The sequence below is a fragment of the Triturus cristatus genome, chromosome 4_2 (genome assembly GCF_964204655.1).
Source record: "Triturus cristatus chromosome 4_2, aTriCri1.1, whole genome shotgun sequence".
In the NCBI taxonomy this organism is placed as follows: domain Eukaryota; kingdom Metazoa; phylum Chordata; class Amphibia; order Caudata; family Salamandridae; genus Triturus; species Triturus cristatus.
The window spans coordinates 302,115,426-302,133,139 of NC_140586.1; the positions used below are offsets into that span (position 1 = coordinate 302,115,426).

The 17,714-nt window shown below is 44.2% G+C and overlaps 1 protein-coding gene across 2 annotated transcripts in view; it reads right to left on the bottom strand.

The window, feature by feature from the left end:
- The window catches only part of ASTN1 (astrotactin 1), a 636,055-nt gene that overhangs the window by 85,884 nt on the left and 532,457 nt on the right, over positions 1–17,714 (bottom strand). For both annotated transcript variants that reach the window (XM_085601605.1, XM_085601604.1), the window contains one exon: positions 11,307–11,434. In XM_085601605.1, coding sequence (XP_085457731.1) covers positions 11,307–11,434 — 128 coding nt within the window. The remainder of the gene's footprint in view (positions 1–11,306; positions 11,435–17,714) is intronic.

A 17,714-nucleotide genomic window follows, 5' to 3' on the forward strand; every position in this document is an offset into this window, starting at 1 on the left:
ACAAGCATTGCCTTGGAGGAGTGTGCACACGCTCCAATATATTGTTTTCTGGCTCCTATGCCTATTTAGGGCTGAAATAATTTGAGTACAGCTTTGCTGAGGGGGCTTGGTACATTTTGGCAATGTTTTAAGAGTGTGAAACGTGGGCTGCCCCCCCCATTACTCCTCCATTACTGATTACATAAAGATTGGCATCTACCTATTCTCATCACAGCCTTAACAGTAAGATGGATGACTGGGTGAGATATGAGGACGATCAGGAGGATGTTTATCATGAGGGACAGCAGGAGACTGTCCTTGAGGATAATATTGTGGAGGCTCTGGATGCCTCCGTCCTATCCTCGGTGAACAAGGCTATTGAAAGCACAGTACCAAACACTGTGCAACAAGCATTGGCTGCTGCACTTAAACCAATTACTAAGCAGCTTGAAAGCTTTGCAAAACGTCATGGTTTTACTAAAGATAAATCCAAGCTTACTCCTCCAAATTCAGGCGCAGCAACAGACAGTTAATGGCCGCATGCTAGCGCATTAAACGCATTACCCCCAGCCCCAATGGGGGATCATGGGTATTGCACTGGTGGCAAGGCAAAGAGTAAGCAGAAAATATATCCAGATACTGATACCACCAACACCGATACTGACACTACCACAAGAGATGAAGAAGCCCTCCCCCCCAAGAAGAAGGCTTAAAACGTGGCTTCCTCCACTCCAGAAGGGTCAACCAATACTCCATTTACTTTCAACCCTAGCGATTTCATACATCCCAGATCTTCGGATTGGGCTCCGGCGCCAGAGGTTACCGAGTACCTTCACGAGAACCTTCGCAAAGGTTTCGACAAGGATGTCCTTAACCGGCTCAGGTCTGAGTGTCCTCGACCTGATTTACCAGACTAGGTGACTGAGACCCCAGAGATAGAAGTAAGACTCCTCACCTTTCTAAAAAAGTTTGCGAAGGGCCCCAAAAAGGGGATCAACCGCGCCTGGTGCGGGTGTCAAGGTAAGCTCCTTGATGTTGTGGGACCTCTAGCAAAGATTCTGGAAATGGCCCTGATGGCCAAAGAGGCGGCAACCCCAGTGGATCCGGATATCCTGGCAGGTTGGACACAAAGAGCAATATGCCTTTTGGGTAATGCCAATTGCGCCATTTCCACAGAACGGAGTAAATCCTTGCTTATGCGCATGGACTCCAACCTCACAGATCTGGAAGCAGCTGAGCCAGGTCCCCTCGCCGAAGGCAATCTCTTCGGAGACCGTTTTGTGAAAGATGTATCAAAGTATGTGGGGACATTCACTTCACTTGACAAGGCGCAGTCAGGCATTAAACGCGTTTTCCAACAAGGCCTTTTCAACAGGGCCGGACGAGGCAGGGGATGCTTGTCAGGTCTTTTCTATAATCAAGGTCCCCCGTGAGGCAACTATGGTCGCGGCAGAGGAGAGTGGGACTCAACAAGAGGGGGCACCTTCTACCCCACTTGTCATCGTTTCAACAGACGCCGTTTCCACGGAGGTGATAACAGAGCAGGCTTCCAAGCACAAAATTCTTCAGGTAAGCGTATCAGACTTATCTCCACTACCATTGGGGGTCGAACTCAATTCTTTGTTCACAATTGGCACATCCTAACTCTGGATGCATGGGTACTTCAAACTGTTCAGGGTTCCATCTGAAATTTTACAAAACGCCCTGTCAGGACACGTTTCCCAATGCTCTCCATTTTTCCCGACAAGAGTGCATTTTTATAGACAACGAAATAGCCGAATTGCTGGGAAAGCACGCGATAACACCATGCAACAACAGGCCTCACGGCTTTTGCAGGAATGTCGTTTTGGTCCAGAAGAAGGGTGGTAGCCACAGACTGGTTTTAAATTTGAGGGAGGTCAATCAGTACCTCAGTTACAAACATTTCATGATGGAGGGGATCCATTTTTTGACGGATCTGCTGAAACAGGGAGATTGGATGGTCACGCAAGATCTCAAATATGCCTACCTGTCCATTCCCATATTTCCTCCACACCGCCGTTTCCTTCAATTTCAATGGAAAGGTCAGTGGTTCGAGTATTCAGCCCTTCCATCGGGCTTTCCTCGGCTCCTTGGTGCTTCACCAAAGTGATGAAGCCGGTGGTAGGACACCTACGGGAGCAAGGGGTACGCATGATTATTTATCTGGACAACATTCTAATCATGGCGCAGAGTCCAGAATTGGTGTCACAACATCTCCAAATGACGATGTCTCTATTGCAGAGTCTGGGGTTTGTAATCAACCACGCCAAATCTGCGTTAATCCCAGCGCAGTCAACAGAGTTTCTGGGTTTTGTGATAGACTCCCAGACGGCCCAATTGAGGCTTCCCAAAATGAAGATAAAAGATCTCAAGAAGGAGATTATGGCAATTCTCAACAAACAAGTGGTTTCTCTCAGAGTCATTGCCAGAGTAGTGGGTTTATTAGCGTCATCCATTCTGGCGATTTTCCCGAGACTGCTGCATTACAGAGCACTGCAGAGGTTAAAGATCCAGCATTTACAGAAGGGTCTGTCTTATACGGACCTGGTCCCGTTGTCTCAAGAAGTGAGAGAGGAAATGCAGTGGTGGCTGGCCCACGTGGAAGCGTGGAACGGCAGAGCGATTTTCGGCTCACAACCCGAGGTTATCATCGAATCCGACACCAGCCAGCGCTGCGGAGATATCTCCACAGAGGGAAGGTGGTCCCCCAAGAATTATCACTACACATAAATTGTCTGGAACTCCTAGAGGGTTCTTTTGCGAGACCTCATGTTGTATCCTTCTACGGATGGACAACATTTCAGCGGTGAGGTACATCAACAAGTTGGGAGGAACAAGATTGTCTCTACTAGTAGAGATTGCCAAGGATTTTGGCACTATTGCCTGAACCGTCAGATCACGGTAATAGCGGAATACATCTCGGGCCAGTCCAATCTGATAGCGTACTGGAATTCACGACGCCGCCGGGATTACATCGATTGGCAACTAATTCCGAGCTTTTTCCAATGGTTGCAGGACCTTTGGGGTCCATGTCAGACAGACCTGTTTGCTTCCAGGCTGAACCGGCAGCTTCCCAACTTCTTCAGTTGGAGGCCGGATCCAGCAGCGAAAGCGAGCGATGCCTTCCTTCAGGACTGGTCGGGGACATTAAACTATGCGTTTCCACCTTTCCTTCTAGTTCCCAGAGTGAGGGCACACATTTTCAAACAGCAAGCAGAGGTGATTTTAGTAACGCCCCTGTGGAGATCGCAGCCCTGGTTCCCGGTGTTGCTGGAGATGTGCTGCGATCATCCCAGGATGCTTCCGTGGTCGGAGTCTCTACTCCTGGGACCTCACAAGAAACAGCATCCATTGATCCTATCGGGGAGACTGTCGCTGATGGCATGGCGGCTTTCCGGCAACAGTGGGAAATGCCGGGATTTTCGGAGACAGCAACAGCTTTCATCAAACAAGCTTGGGCTCCGTCAACTAGGAAACTGTACTCTTCAGCCTGGAAAGGCTGGATGGGTTGGTGCCTGGAATGGCACCTGGATCCCGTGGGAGCAGGCCTACCCCATATTGTAAATTTTCTTTTGGACAAAGCAGCCGAGGGTTTGGATTATCGTTCAGTGAATAACTTTGGATCAGCCATCTCGGTGGGCCATGGCCAGGTAGATGGGAAACCGGTTGGTATGCGCCCAATGATATGTAAACTTCTTAAGGGCATAAGGGTGGCTAACCCTCCTAAACCTAAGTATTCAGGCCTATGGGATGTCTCCTTAGTCATTTCTCTCTTTAACAGCTGGCCAGCGAATAATCTACTATCTACGAAACAGTTGTTTGCCAAATTTGCAATGCTTTTATGCCTGTCAGCTTGTAGGCGTTCATCGGACGTGCGGGCCTTGGACATTACAGGTAGAGTATTTACTCCGGAAGGAGTTTCCCTTACTATCACAGGTCGTACAACGACTCTATCAAGACATATTGAGTATAATGCTTTTCCTAACAATGACAAGTTATGTGTTGTACAGTGTTTAAAAATATATGAGAGATGTACTCATTCGCTGAGACCAGAGGGTTCTACTCAACTTCTAATTGCTTTACAAAAACCTTTTAAGCCTGTGTCGGCTGCGACAATTGCCAGATGGCTTTGTTATGTTATGAAAGAAGCTGGTATTGACGTTCAGATGTTTGGTGCACATTCAGTGCGCGGTGCCATGGCATCAAAATCTTATATGTTAGGTTCTAACATTCAGGAATTTATTATGCGTTGTGCTGATTGGTCATCTGAATCAACTTTCAAACAATTTTATTATAAGCCGGTGGGAGATCTAACATCTGTTGCTTTTAATAAGCGTTAAACTAGCATAATCCGAAGCCTCCGGTCCTGTAATAGAATCAAAAATGTGCTAGCATTCGCGCCAAGAATTTTCAATTCGATTAAGGACACGGAGGCGAGGATTATCCCACCCGGCTATGTTACAATATCATTGTTCATGCTTACCCACCCGTTGATGATGGAATGTTGGTATTTTCACAATAAGCAGAAATTACGGGTTGTTAATATTTTTCTCCTAGGAGCAGACAAGAAGTCTGAATAAGAAGTTTCTTCAAGTTGAAGTCTCTCGATGGATCTTGGTTCCGTGTTAACTTCCATGTTGGAGGACGTTCTTGAATTATTTTGTTAATTTAGTGGACTTTTGAAGTTCGAGTAAAGAAAGAGGATGATGGGACTGTGCTCATGGCTCTTATGGAGGACTAAGAAGACGTGACTGATGCAAAGCATCATGGACAATGTAGTTTGTATTAACTAATTGAATGTTTTTATTGGCTGCTGTGTTTTACAGTAAAGAAAGAGATAGCATAATCCTCGCCTCCGTGTCCTTAATAGAATTGAAAATTCTTGGTGCGAATGCTAGCAAATTTTTGATTCTGCAGCACTCTGAAAACAGGCAGGGTACTAATTGGAGAAGGCAAGGCGTTGGGGGCGGTGGACTATCATGTTTGTGAAGGTGCAAAGTGCACATGAATCAAGCCTCTGTTGAATTATTGGAAACTTCTGAAAGAGGAAAATCAAATAGTGAATACATCATTCACTGAGACTGATGTGTCTACATAGAAGACTCAGCTGTGGCTGCATGAATGACTGACATCTCTATTTTGAGAGTGAGCTCCTGTGTTTACAGTACGGTGAAAAGGACTGTGCTTCATTTTACACCATTTTAGAACCTGTTGCTAACAGGGGATTGTGGTAAGGACTATCGAGGACAAAATATGGAAAGGTTACAATAACATGACCTGACTATCGACAAACTAAACAGCTAGGAGGTAAGTGCAAAGAGTTAGGTATGGATTTACTATTCTTAACTACACATCTATTTACCCTGAAGATATATATATATATATATCCTCATGGTCCGTATTTGTGGAGTGAAATATAGAAAATGTATACAAACTTACCTTTCAGTACTTTGTCCCTCAATAGTCTGGTCATGATAGTGTGCCCACTTGATATTTTGTACTTTATATTCCCGTCCGAAACCCCAGCTGCGTGAGAATATGGCTCCACATCAGCTGCACTCTAAGGTTAATGCCTGGCTGTTCCTTTTACAAATTATAATAATTCTACATTTCAGTCTAATTGGTTCCATTGGAGTGAACCTAGACTACCTCTTCTACAATGCATTCCTTTCTTGAATGAAAGCCCACAACTTGAAGTATGGTGTCCCGTTGACAGGGAGTCATCTGCTCTCATTGGCATATAACATCATATAAAGACATGCTCATATTTTTAGACTTTTGGGAGACTTGAAGACCCCATTGCCCCCTAATCTATATTTCTTGTATTTCTTGGCCCTTCTACAGGGGAAATGCATAGGCACTGCTTAGGCACTGCTGTTGAGCATGGTTATACAGGATCCATATTTAAACACAGGTTAGATGTTGTGCTACACACGAGAGTTTACTAATGAAATAGTGTCTGAATATATTGATAAGCCCAAGAATAGAAAGAAAGAGTCTGCTCCTTTCAAAGTTCAAATACATAATTATTATTAGTCATACTGGTAATACATAATTTTTCATTACATGCAGTCACACATAACTAAGGGGAAAGGTTTGGTTTCCCTATATTTGTAACAAATTTCATTTGTATAATTATTTAAAAGGTCACCGCTCTAGAAAAAATCAAGCCTTGTTAGGTTTCCAACCAGGGGCGGTTTCTTAACTTGAGCGGGGGAGTGTGCCCCTCCCACCCGCTGCGAGCTGCACACAAAAAAAAAATGGCATTGAAAAAATGTAATTTCCATTTTATTTTTTACCGTGGTGCACGCTCTAGCAGCCAGCCTGCTCTGAGCCCAGAGACATACGGGGCGTGTCCTCTACTGCCAATTGGCAGCAGAGGACAGGAGGAGAGGCAGGCTGGATGCTCCAAAGTGCGCATTTCACTTTGGACGGATGTCTTTCGCTGTCCAAAATGACATGCGCAATTTGAAGTTCTCCACCTAGCGGTCTTAGACAGCTGGGTGGAGACCAAGCACAGGCCTAAAGGGCCTGAAGGAGTGTCCAGCTAGGACGCTCCATCCGATCCTGGCACTGCAGAGTGTGATTGGTTAAGCAAGTCAGCTGGTCCTGTGCTCCAGGAAAGAGGAAGATCGGGTCCGGAGTAAAGAGCGCGGTCAGGTAAGTGCCTTTTTTGCTTTTTTTAAATGTATGTTTTGTGTCTAGTGTAGTATGTTTTGTGTTCCCAGCAGCTGTTTGCCCGCTCACCACTCCTGATAGCTAGCAGTCGCCACTGTTTCCAACTGTATCACTATTTTAGAAAGATCTCAGTATTTAATATACTCTACTTCAATTGAAGGCAAATTCTCAGGACTCAGGATAAGGCACCAACTTGATATGTTCAGCATATCCACGCACATGACAATATGGCCCAGTAAAAATGAGAACATGTAACCCTACAACTAGGGTCTTACCAAGTCCTAGAGATGGAGGCCTGATTTTCAAGATAACCTCTTTGTTAATGAGGCCCCTTACAATCATTGCATGACATTAATCTTATGTATTTATGTTCAAAATGTGGCAGGCATTATGCCCTCTTCGGCCTATCACAGGTGCCCATTTTCTACAGTTAAACTATATCGTAGATTAGATTTAAACTTTTTAGGTGCACCATTTAAGGAGTCGCCAGGAGAAGTAGTGCTTTGCAGATATCACTGTATTCAGCCTCTATGGGAGGTATAGCCTTATCTAATAATCCCATTCACAACCAAGAGATGTGCAATTAGAACACTGACTGGTTTGTGAATGTGAATGCAATTTGTGATGCAACCTATACACTAATAGATCACAACTCAAATTGGCCATTCTCGGGGGTGGAGGGGGGTTGGCGTTGGGGGGGCTCATGAAATAACTTGCCTAAAGAATATTTAGGCAGGTCACAATTTGAGACTCCCTGTTATTGGCTGCATTCTAGGAATGGAGGCCTGAAAAGGATCTCAGACTGCCATCCATGCATTTGTATCACCAAATGGGGCCAGTTTTTTTTTTCAAAGAAGCCTGTATCGATTTAAAGGACAGGTGCTACTTTATAAAAACGTTTCCCATTTGAGAACACATCAGGGGCCGTATTACGGAAGGTGCCTCGGGGGCACAACAGACATTTGTGCCCGCTTTGCGTGCCCCTGGGGCACTTTGGTATTATAGAAGGGGGCACAGACGCTTGTGCACCCCCTTTCTATAATACCGGTAACGCTGGCGCACTTAATGCGCCAGTGCTATCAACAGAGGGTTTTCCCTCACTTGCATAGGGGCGTGCCCTATACAAATGAGGGAATTCCTTTGACTCTGCGCCCGCGCCACTGTCAAGTGGTGGATAGGGGAACACAAAAAAAGACAGAATAAAAAAAAACAAAAGCACTTACCTGCTCCGACGGCCGCCACCTTCCTCCTGATCCTCGCCTACTTCCAGAAACTGCTGCACACTGTGCAGGCTCCCAGCTCCCAATCCCAGTGCTGCTCACATGCTGGGAATGCTATTCCCAGCATATGAGCAGTGCTGAGTTTAGTCTGAGCGCCTCAGTTCGGTGCTCAGACATTGACTAGGAGCCTGTGTTGCTTTCTCCACCCAGCTGCACAACACAGCTAGGTGGAGAAAGGGTAAGGGCGCATGACGGTTTAGGGCCTGCCAAACCATCATGCGCACTTAGCAGTGTCCACTACTCCCCCCCCCCCCCCGGTGCTTTCTGCAGTGTCACTCTGGCTGTCCCCGCCCCTCCCTCGACAGCCAGCCTGCAGAATGCAAAATAAAATGATAACAAAAATGTTTTATCATCATTTTATGTATGTCCTTGCCTCTGCCTGCTTTCAGAAGGGGGGACGACGCTCCTCCGCCATAACGGAGGAGCCGCCACTAAATACAAACATGGGTCAAGTTCACGCTATAAAAAAAAGTATTAAAAAACTGTCAAAAATCGAACAATCAATGAAGATTGTTAGGCAAAAACTACCCTGGTGTGGGTAAAGGGAGCTTGATGCTACTACCCTTATGATTTATATTAACAGAATATTAGTGTTGAGAGTGAATGTAAAACAAAATATGCAAACAGTGATGGGCTAGAGTTAATTACAGCTACCTTCCTAAAACAGACATGGTATTTTAAAATTTGAAAAACTTATTTTTAAATACCTTCACTACAGTTAATGGCTCCCCAGAATTTAGGTTTTAGTTAAGGTGAATCCTGTCATGAAAGCAATTGCCTGGCAAAACAAATGATGCTTAATTTTCCTTTATTTAGTCTAAAATTGTCAGCAAAAAGTTCAAAAGCTAAATTCTCAAAATATTCTGACAAAATTCTGTAAAAATTTTCAGAATGAAGTATGTCCAAGATATGTGTCCCGATAAAGTGTGGAGGACAACTTCATTATTTTATAATGTTACTACTTTCACATATGACATGAAATGGGAAGCATGGTCTTCACCTATGAGGTAATGTAAGGCACAGATTGAAATTCCTTCACATTAAATTGAGCATGTCCTACAAACTGAGGGCCTTATTTACGAGGTTTTGGCCCAGGGCAGCGCCACAAGGAATCTTGCTGCGCTGCCCTGCATCAAAAGAAAAGGGCAGGAGTGCTCATTATCTATGAGATACAGTGCATTCCTGTCCTTTACCCCTGCGCTGGCATGCAATGGGCTGCCATACGCCAACGCAGGCACCCTTGCTCCATGGTGCAAGGGTGCCTGCATTGTAGGGCTGATTGATTTTGTGCAGAAAGGTACACCTTTCTGCACAAAATCAATCAAGTGAGGCGATTTCCTCTTTCTAAGTGCGCTGCACAATGCAGCACACATAAAAAGAGGAAAAAATGAGGAGAAATTAAAAATTTCTCCTCGCTGTGCCTCCATTACGCCACTCCTGGGGTGACGTTAGAATCTGATGCATTCCCAGGTTTACCATTACTCGTAAATCTGTGAATTCTTCAGATTCCATGGGTATTGCGTGGGAACACCCACAGCAACACCCATGGAAAGCCCCTTTCACGCACTGTTCCGCGTGAAATAAGCAGAGATTTACGAAGCCATGAAAAGCCACGGAAAGTGGCTTTGCGTGGCCTTGTAAAAATGCTGCGGCAGACACTGCACCAATGGAGCGTCAAAAAAGTGCCGCTATGGTGGCGCAAAAGGTGCAACTAAGGGCCTTGTAAATGAGGCCCCCGAGAGTATATAGGGCCTTATCTACAGGTAAGTGACTCAGCGCAGCACCGCAAGCCATTTGGCTGCGCCGCACTGAATCATTTTCAAAGCACAGGATTGCTAAATATTTACAATAATATGTCACGTCCCTGTGGTTTCCCCTGCGCTGGTGCTCTTTTGGCGGCCATGCACTAATGCAGGCACCTTTGCACCATGGTGCAAGGATGTCTGCATTTCAGGGGAGTTTGTTTATGAGCAGGAAGGGACACCTTCCTGCACAAAAACAATCACAAGAGGGGATTTCCTCTTTCTATGCGTGCTGCAGAATGCAGCATGCATAAAAGAAGAATAAACGAGGAGAAATGAAAAATTTCTCCTCGTTGCTCTTCCCTACGCCTCCCAGAGGCGTAGCATTCTGACCCATTCCCAGGTTTACAAAAGGTTGTAAATCTGGGAATGCGGCAGAAGCCATGGGTGTTACGTGAGAACACCCATAGCAACACCCATTGCACGCCTTTTCACGCAAAGTGCTGGTTTAAAAGGGGTCGTGTTTACAAGGACACAACAAACCAGGGTGGTATTACGTGTCCTTGTAAATATGGGGCAGCAAAATGTGCTGCTGGTTCATCACAAAAAGTGACCCGCCGGCGGTGCAAGGGGCTTGTAAATATGCCCCATGAAGTGTAACCCACGTTTGCGAGATTCCTAAGGATTTTACAAATTATTTAACTTTGCTGCAAAGTTAGAATATTTGTTAGATTTGGCCCTAGGACTGTGACGTAACATAGATAAATTGTTATATATAGCTATTGATTGGATATTTATTTAACGAAGAAGCAAGAAAGCGCATGAAACATGGCGGCTGGATTGTGTTTTGCATTAAAATTTTGGATCTTGTTTTTATTGAATATTCTCATTACTGGACTTTGATCTGAATAAAATACAGTTGATGGAAAGCACCGGATCAAAATAATTGTTTAACTTTTGGATGAGAGTCATTGATTATGAACTGTGATTATCTTCTGCACCTTGTACATGGCTTGCAAACTTTCATTTCGCAAAGTGGGCTAACAGGCTACAAAGAGTGATATAGTGCTATGGACTTTCTCTGTTGCCATTTAAGTAATTGGTCAATAGCTTTTTTCAAATGACTTATTGGGTTGCAACTTAATTTTGTTCATCTTTCATACTCTTTATTTCGGTAATATACCATAAAAGAAGTGCACAATAAAAATAATACAATGTTTACCAAAAGTTTAAATCAGCATCAAGTTAAAAAACATAAAACAAACCTCCAAGTCATTTAAGTACAAATGTGAGTGTACACATGGCCCTTACAAGTGCATAAATACAATAAAACCATAAAATGAGAAATAGATACAAGATTTGTAAAATCCAATAGAAAAGTGCCAGTTTAGTTGGATTCAGCAAACGTTCTGTTTCTTATCAGCCAAACAAGAAACAGATATATGGATACAGCAAATACTAAATATTATTTTCTCAAAATCAGAGAGAGTTCTGGTGCAAATGTCTGAACCACCAGAGGGCTGAATACAGCATTGAGTTCTTTATTTTAGCTTTACTCCATGGTGCATGCAGTGACCATCTTTCATTTCCATCAAACAAACAATACCTGTTAAAAAGTCCGGGTCTGGCACTGGCTCCGAGGTCTCCTCCTGGCATTGGTTCTCCACTGGGACATTCGCCACCAACATTCCATCTGGAAGCTGGTGCTCCAACCCCCGGGCAAAGTTATTCTGTCTGTAAGATAGACGTAAAATATATATACTGGTCAAAGGAGAATCGTTACAGGGTCTGGCGTGGTTGCATAAAGACTCGGACATCTAGAAAAAAGTCTGAAATATTGCAGTTGGATGTCAGAATATCTTAGTCAGAAATATCTTGTGACATAAATATTATTTTTTAGATAACATCCTATTGGGTGTAGATGTTCTATTATTAACTCCAACGAGGTGATATTTTTATAGTACATATTTAGGACATATGTTAGGAGGATAGATCTGTTTGATGATGTTCAGACTATCATATTCCGGTAACACGCCCCTCATTACTAGACAATTATACCTAGAAAACAAGGTAGTTTGTGTGACGGCTTTACAAATCTAGGTTGTTCACAGAAAGTTTTCGATTCTAAATAAGTTTAGAAGAGTTCCTAATATTGATGAATGTTCTGAAAGTTCTAAACGTCAGTAGCGGTTTTGGGAGTTTATCATTTCTAGGGATCAGGGGAATCCACAGAGATCTGTAGCAGTGCCAGCCCGGCGTGACAGGGCTCTACGTTTGTTCTTTTTGTAAGTGTTTGTGACAGTTCAAGATGTGCCCAGGAGTTCCAGCCCTTTGTGATACTTACAGATGTCTTTAACAGACCCATTCCTGCAAATTACTCTTAGCCCTACTAGTCCCCATCCCAGTCATTACTTAAGAGGGGTATCCCACCTCTTAAGGCACAAAAACACAGTACAATATGCAGGCATCACAGCATCCTCTTAGAACACAAAGCCTTATGTCGAAGGCTGGATAGTTTCAGGATGGGAGTGCGGGTGTAATGATGGGTACAAGGACAAGTAGGACTAAGGGTAATGAAAGTTTCCAGTAAGTAATTGTGGCAATACTCTACAGCCTTTTTTCTTGTCTCCGTTATTACTTTTGAGGCATACCCAAGGCAATATAATATAGCTGTAGAGCACAACGTAGTGGGCTCTGCCAGCCATTAAAGACCGGCTCCAGTGTTAAAGGTCTAAGCCAAAGGCAAGGGGCTTTAAAAAGGGAGCGGGCCCTTAACGGCCAGTAGAGCCACAGAGGGATATAAGGCTATCAGAACATTCCTCCCCCAGAGGGCAGAATGTTCTAATTTGTAAAACAAAGGCCTCACGGAGCCTGAGGGGGTTGAAATCCCCTCAGGCTTCGTGAGGCTTTGGTTCATAGCACCAGCTGTGAACAAACACACTGGAATGTTGATGCTCCAGGCTTCTACCAGCCATTAGAAGCACTCCGCTGTCTTCAATGGAGCGCTTAACATTCCAATGTTCTAATATATATTATATGATCCTGGTGGATCTCCAGTGAATCCCATCCAAGAGTGGGCATTTTGCAAAATCCTACTCAACTCTGTTCCACCTGTATTTCATAAAAAAGAAGCCTTACAATCCTGTTCCTGCATCAAAGGTTACAAATAAATGATCTAAAAGTCATAAAAGTCTTCACATCCAAGTAAATAAAAGAAATCTCTCTCTTGACATCCAACATATGCCACACCTCCTCCTCTGTAGAGGAAGGAGAAGGTGAAAGAAGGGTGGAACGATTTTCTGACTTCCAATTTGTTACAAAGGGAGGGCACTATCAGGTCTAACGTAGGATCTGTTCTAAAATCACACTATAATCCAGAAAAGGGGCACAGCAAATACGTGTTTCTAGTTCTCCCACTCTGCAAGCAGTGGTGCTTACTACCAAGGAAGAAACTTTCATCATCAAAAATTTCAAGTCTATAGAGTCACTGGTCCAAAATGATGAACCTGCAAAACGTTCAAAACAAACACAAGGTGGTATTGGGGGGTTAAAGGAGGGCATATGGATGGGCTAGGGCAAAACTCTTCAGCAAATGGGCCACCAAGATCTCAACTTCTTTTAGATTGGACCAAGGTTCTCTTAAAACAGCTGCCTATTGAGCCATTAATGTTTTGATTGCTAGATTCTTATCCAGAGCCTTCCCGCAGGAATTGAAAGACCAAGGAAAGCTGACACTACAAAAGGGAAATAGAATCATCCACAATGGCGAGAATATGATTATCATGTTGAAGGACTATGAGATTTTTGTATGGCCTCTGCAGGATGATGAATCAACCATTTATTTTCCAACCTCTTTCCTTCAATTTCCAAAGGGAAAGGTTTAAAGTGATTAAAGGCAAGCCACCAAACTGATGTAGAGGGGGTGGACTCATTGGAATCTTCCAACTCTGAAATATCAACATTCTTTGAAGATGAGGAAAGCCTTGACTTCCTCAGCAGTAAGGGCAGTATTGTTATCATTAATCTGCTTACCCTAGTAGACAGGCAATGACTACATAAATCAATGGAAAGGAAGGGAAAGCACACAGAAGTTTCCGAGGATGGCTCACTGAAGGGGCGCGCACCCTCCACCTGATTCCAGGAGCAGAACATGAGAACTTGATGAGTATCCTGAACTCTTGACATATCTCCTGAAATACCAGAGGGGTAAAAGAGACATTCTGGGAAGATGTACGATGTATAAATTCTGTTCAAGAAATTTGACTGGTCTTTCTCCTTACCCTTCACATGGGAAGCTCTTAATGATAGAACATGACCCTTCACCCAGTGTTCAAAATGACCTGCCAAAACTCTTAGAGATGGAGGACAAGTTTGCTCAGTGGTTGATGTAAGTCACATTCACCATGTTGTCCGACCTGACCAATTAATGAATGTTTTTTAATTTGTTGAAGAAAAAAACAAAGGGGCAGATTTACAAGCCCATTGCGAAACATTTACGCCACCGTTGCGTCCCTTCTGGGACGCAGCGGCGGCGTAAACCATGCGCCATGTTGCGCCATGTTGCGCCTTATTTACAACGTGACGCATCTAGGAAGATGCGTCACATTGTAAAGCCCTGCGCTACATTAAACCTGCGTCAGGTTTAATGTATGCAGGGTGGGCGTTCCGTCGGAAAAAGCCTTGGAAAAAGTGATGCAGTGAAATCTACAAGATTTCACTGAGTCACTTTTCCGACGCTGCTGCGTCAAAACCCTGCACCTGCCTGAATCAGGCGCAAGGCGTGACGCAGCATGTTAGGCATGGGCAGCCCCTGAGTATTGCTGGAGTTGCGCCATGCTTGCGACCCGACTCCAGCAATGCGCCGCCCTTACGCCATAAGATGCATCACGCATCTGTTTATCCTTGCGCCACGATGCGCCACATTGTAAATGCGGTGCATCTGTGGTGGTGCAAGGGTAAACTTGCGGGACACATCTTACCTGGCGCATTCCTGCTGATATGCAGGGATGCGTCGGTCCTTGTAAATCTGCTCCAAAGAGTTTTGAATAAAGCCATCAGTTCCCTTAAGGGCGGTATTTCTGACTACATAGTGTGGACCAACAAGCCTCTGTTGATAGATCTTCCATTGTAGCCTCCCATCCGAATGAACTTGCATCCATTGTTATCCCTTTCTGAAGTTCTGCTTGGAGGGTGAGGCACTTTGTTAAGGAGATAGGATACATTCACCATTGAAGACAGTCCCGGATCTCCTGAGTGACTGGAATCAAAGCATCAAAGTCATCGGATGGCAGCATTCAATGTGTTTGAAGATGGTTTAACAATGGGTATGAATGCAGAAATGCCCATGAGACTGAAGATGCATGACAACATATGTCCCTGCACCTTCTGTCATAGCCTCACTAGGGCTATATCCTTTTCTAGAAGGGATGATACAAGTCCAAACAGTTTCACTACTCTGTACTCTGTCCAAAACATTATATGTGGGACTGTCCCAAAGTGTTACCCAATAAAAGTCCAGTATTGTGATGGCAACATTTAGCATTTTGATACATTAAGCAAAATAAATGACAGAATGGGCAGTCCTTTGCCATCTTTAGGCCTTCCGATGTATCTTGACTGACAGGGCATGAAGAAGCAATTCGTCCAGACTGGGGTATATTACCCACCCCTGAAGATGAAGAAGTGCCACTACTGTAGCAATTACCTTAATAAAAACTCAAGGGGCAGATTTCAGACCGAACAAAGCACCTGGCACCAACAATGACCATCTTGAGCTTAAAACCTGAGCACACGTTGAGGGTGTTTTGCAATTGGTATATAGAAGTATAAAACCTGCAGATCTATAATGGTCATGGAATTTCCTGGGTAAACCAAAGGAATTTTCCTTTGGAGAGTTACCATCTTGATGGTCTTTCTTAGAACCCATTGGGATTTTAATCTATCTTTGTCCTGAATCCCCCAGACACCCATGGGACTAGGAAAATGGTTGAGTTGAGTAGAAGCCCAGATCTTTCTTCATCTTAGCGACAGGAATAACGGCTCCTTTCTGTATTCAAAACTGAAGTGTATCTGAGAATGCTGACCTCTTGATTGGACAGAAAGGTCATGTGGTAAGCCGGAATCTGAAGTCAAAATAGAGAATTAGAAACTCAGTGGAATATCCTCCCTTCACCCCTTGTGTCTGAGGTAGGCTTTTTGCAGGCCTTTGCAAAATGGTGAATTCAACCGTCATAGTCAGGACTTCTGTTTCCGAGGAGACCCTTGTTTCTGATTTGGGAATTTCCTGTATTAAATAATTTTCCTCTGGATTTCTTTGACTGAGAGGATGATTGCTGTCTTCTAGATTGCTGATGAAATATTTTTTTTCACTGTATGAAGAATTTTTCTGTCAAAAGAAAGAGTGCATCTTTTCTTTAAAAATCGTATGCATTCCTGCTTCTAGATCAACTACAAAAAGATAGATACCATGAAAAGGCATCCATAGTGCTATTGCCTTCTGTGATGAGTCAATATGCCAGTGCTTCAGCAGTAAATTTTTTTTTTATGCTACGGAAACCCTACTAGCTAAGCTAGCTAAGGTCAATGCCTTTACAAAATCAAAAGAAATTTCAGAAAGACACTTGATCGGCTCCTCCATTCCCTCCAACAGACTTGAACTTTCTGTCCTGTTTTCAAAGGAACTGAAAGGTCTTTAAAATACAAAGTAGGTGACTGTGTTGTATTGCCACTGTATTCAGCACTTTGTTTGGTCAAATTTCAACCTATACACCCTCTTAAGAGAAAACTCTATATTTTCCTTAGGAACATTCAAGATAAATTCCTTGGCCACTGAACATCTCCATCATTGAATCCACATTAATTAGACTTGAAAATTTCACCTCATATTGTCACAGGGATTTAACTTTGTCATCAATTGAGAAATAGCTACTTTCCTGGAATCTTCCACTGTCTGTAGGTTACAACTAGGACATGATCGACGATCGGCCAATCAATCTGAGAAGATCGGTGAAACTGATGCAGCAGCATGTCTGATTAAGTTCCTGGAGTCTCTGAAGGAAGAACACCCATATTTTAAAGGATACGAAGCAGTGGTTTAGGCATAAGATCCTTGCCAATATATTTGCCTGTTTGGTCTTTGGGAAATGTATCTGTTACTTCTTCCCAAGAGCTCAAAAACTCCCACGTACCTCCTTTTTGTAAGGTTTCATCATCCTATAGGGATCTGTGTGACTTCTTTACAGAGGCTAAGTTCTCAAGCACTATCCTCCCCAGCCTTTCAGCTTCACTGCGGTACAAAAGGGGGTGGTGATGGACGGAGCATCAGAACCAATCAAACACTCACAGCCAGTCAAGAGATCTGGGTTTGATCCATCACCGTTCTTTAGCCCACTCTGCCACCCCAGTTCAGACATGGCCATATGCAAATCAGTCTGACCCTGTGCCTCATGGGAACAGTCCAGCCCGAACTGCCAAGCCATGCCTTCCCTGGACCGGAAACAAGCTTCCTAGGACCGGTTTCTGGCATTTCAGCCGTCTTCAGCCAGGCTTGCTTGAATCCAGTGGCAAAGTGAGCAAGGGACTCACGTCTGAGCATACCCTGCCAACTTATGGCGAACAAAGCGGTACAAAAGGGGGTGGTGATTGACGGAGCATCAGAAGCAATCAAACACTCACACCCAGTCAACAGATCCGGGTTTGATCCATCACCGTTCTTTAGCCCACTCTGCCACCCCAGTTCAGACATGGCCATATGCAAATCAGTCTGACCCTGTGCCTCATGGGAACAGTCCAGCCCGAACTGCCAAGCCATGCCTTCCCTGGACCGGAAACAAGCTTCCTAGGACCGGTTTCTGGCATTTCAGCCGTCTTCAGTCAGGCTTGCTTGAATCCAGTGGCAAAGTGAGCAAGGGACTCACGTCTGAGCATACCCTGCCAACTTATGGCGAACAAAGCGGTACAAAAGGGGGTGGTGATTGACGGAGCATCAGAAGCAATCAAACACTCACACCCAGTC